Source organism: Hipposideros armiger, unplaced genomic scaffold, assembly GCF_001890085.2.
Source record: "Hipposideros armiger isolate ML-2016 unplaced genomic scaffold, ASM189008v1 scaffold_479, whole genome shotgun sequence".
Lineage (NCBI taxonomy): Eukaryota > Metazoa > Chordata > Mammalia > Chiroptera > Hipposideridae > Hipposideros > Hipposideros armiger.
The window spans coordinates 1304059-1305754 of NW_017731829.1; the positions used below are offsets into that span (position 1 = coordinate 1304059).

Below are 1696 nucleotides of genomic sequence, written 5' to 3' on the forward strand. Positions count from 1 at the left end.
GGGTGAGGTGGGTAGCTGGAGATGGGAGTTGGTGCCAAGTGGGAACGGAGAGGTAGGGCAGCTGGAGGCAGCGGGGCTGGGCTCTTTTCTGTGTCCTGAGCGGCCCATGCCCCTGCTAACGCCTCGTCATCTTCTCTGGGGCAGTTCTCCACCCTGGTGCTCTCTGTGACCTGGGGGTGATTCTGCCCCTCTCGGGGCCTCCGTTTCCCCATCTGCCCCTATGAAGTTGGGCTGGATCGTTCTTTCAGCAAACATTTACTGTAGCAAGCCCCTGTTTGTCAGGCCGTAGGCTGGGCTCGGGGGATGCACTGATGAACAGGGTCCCCAGTGAGGTGGGGCTTTAAGAGGCAAAGGCTGGGGATCCTTCGTGGTGTGGGAGACATACCCCCTCAGACCAGAGAGAACGTGTCAGACCCAGACTGGCAGGGCCCTGATTTCCCCTGGTTTGCTGGCAGGCAGCATTCTCTTTTCCTAGGACCCGCTGTCCTGTATTTGTTGCCCACTGAGGAGCTAGGGCCCCAGGCCACACCCAAGAGCATGTGCCAGCTCCCAGGAGGCCTATGGGAGGAGAGGACATCCTAGCAGTCGTGGTCAGCCTCCTTGGCAGGTCCCGGTTGGAGGATCTGCGGTGAGCGGCCAGCCCGGCTCCCCTCCCCCACTGCAGGCCCTCACTCGGAGCTCTGACTCCGTTCCTTGGCAACATTCTGAGGAATCCAGTGGCTGGCTGCACTCTGGCTCCCTTCCTTTCTCCTCCCACTCTGCCTGCAGGGGGGCCGGGAGGCGGAGGCAGAGGCAGCGATCTTCATTATAAAAAGCGAGAGCTCGGGCAGAGCTCAGGCAGCAGGCGAGGGGATAGCACGGAGCTTGGATGCTCGCCCTGGCCGCCTTCCCCGGCCTTCCCTCGATCCCCACCTGGACTCCCGCCCGCCCTCAGCCATGGCCCCTCCACCTCTCTCCTGGCTGCTCCGCTTGGCCGTCCTCTGCCATCTGACCATGCTGCTGGCGGGTGAGTGCGGTGGATGTGCGTATGAGCAGGGTGGGGGAGCCCCCAGCCCCACTTCTGCCCCTGGGGCCTGACATCAGGGCCCCAGACCCTGCCTGGGTTTGTGGAACCCACTCCTGAGTCATGTGCCTGGGTGGGGGGAATGCGGAGCTGCCCCTCCCGCAGGAAAGATCCCTCAGCTCCCAAACTGCCCCTACCTGGGCCAGTGAGCAAGGCAGCTACTGCACAGGGATGGCAGGTAGGCCAGGAAGGCTGCTCCTCCTCCGGAGCAGCCAGAGGAGGCTCCTTGTGGGCACCAGGGTAGGAGCCCTGACTCAAGGTGGACTGGTCCTCCCTACCCAGGGTTAATATGTAACCTGAGTCTCAGCCTAGCCCTGGGCTAGGAGGACACAGTTGGGACTTTCTCCTGCCCAGCTTTCAAGGCCACCCCAGGCGTAGAGGGCCCAAGACCAGTGGAGGTCAAGGGCAATTTTGCTCTGGTCTTTAGACCGAATCCCTCTGCTTGTGTCTTCCTCCTTCAAGCATCGCTTACACATGTTTGCATCTTCAGTCACTTGTTTCCTGGAGCCAGGGACATGGTGGGGCATGATGTATCCATCCCAGTGGCCATGAGTAAGATGAAGGGAGGCCCAAAGAGGTTAGAACCTGGCCTGAGGATGCACCACCAGCAAGCAGGGCAGGAGAGGGTGGGCT

At 61.7% G+C, this 1696-nt stretch overlaps 1 protein-coding gene across 1 annotated transcript in view; it reads left to right on the forward strand.

Annotated features, from left to right (window-relative positions):
* Window positions 1-840: 840 nt before the first annotated feature.
* Window positions 841-1696, forward strand: part of CX3CL1 (C-X3-C motif chemokine ligand 1) — an 11730-nt gene continuing 10874 nt past the window's right edge. Inside the window, exon 1 of the mRNA XM_019666823.1 lies at window positions 841-1006. Within this exon, the coding sequence (XP_019522368.1) occupies window positions 937-1006 (70 nt within the window). The 5' untranslated portion in view covers window positions 841-936. The remainder of the gene's footprint in view (window positions 1007-1696) is intronic.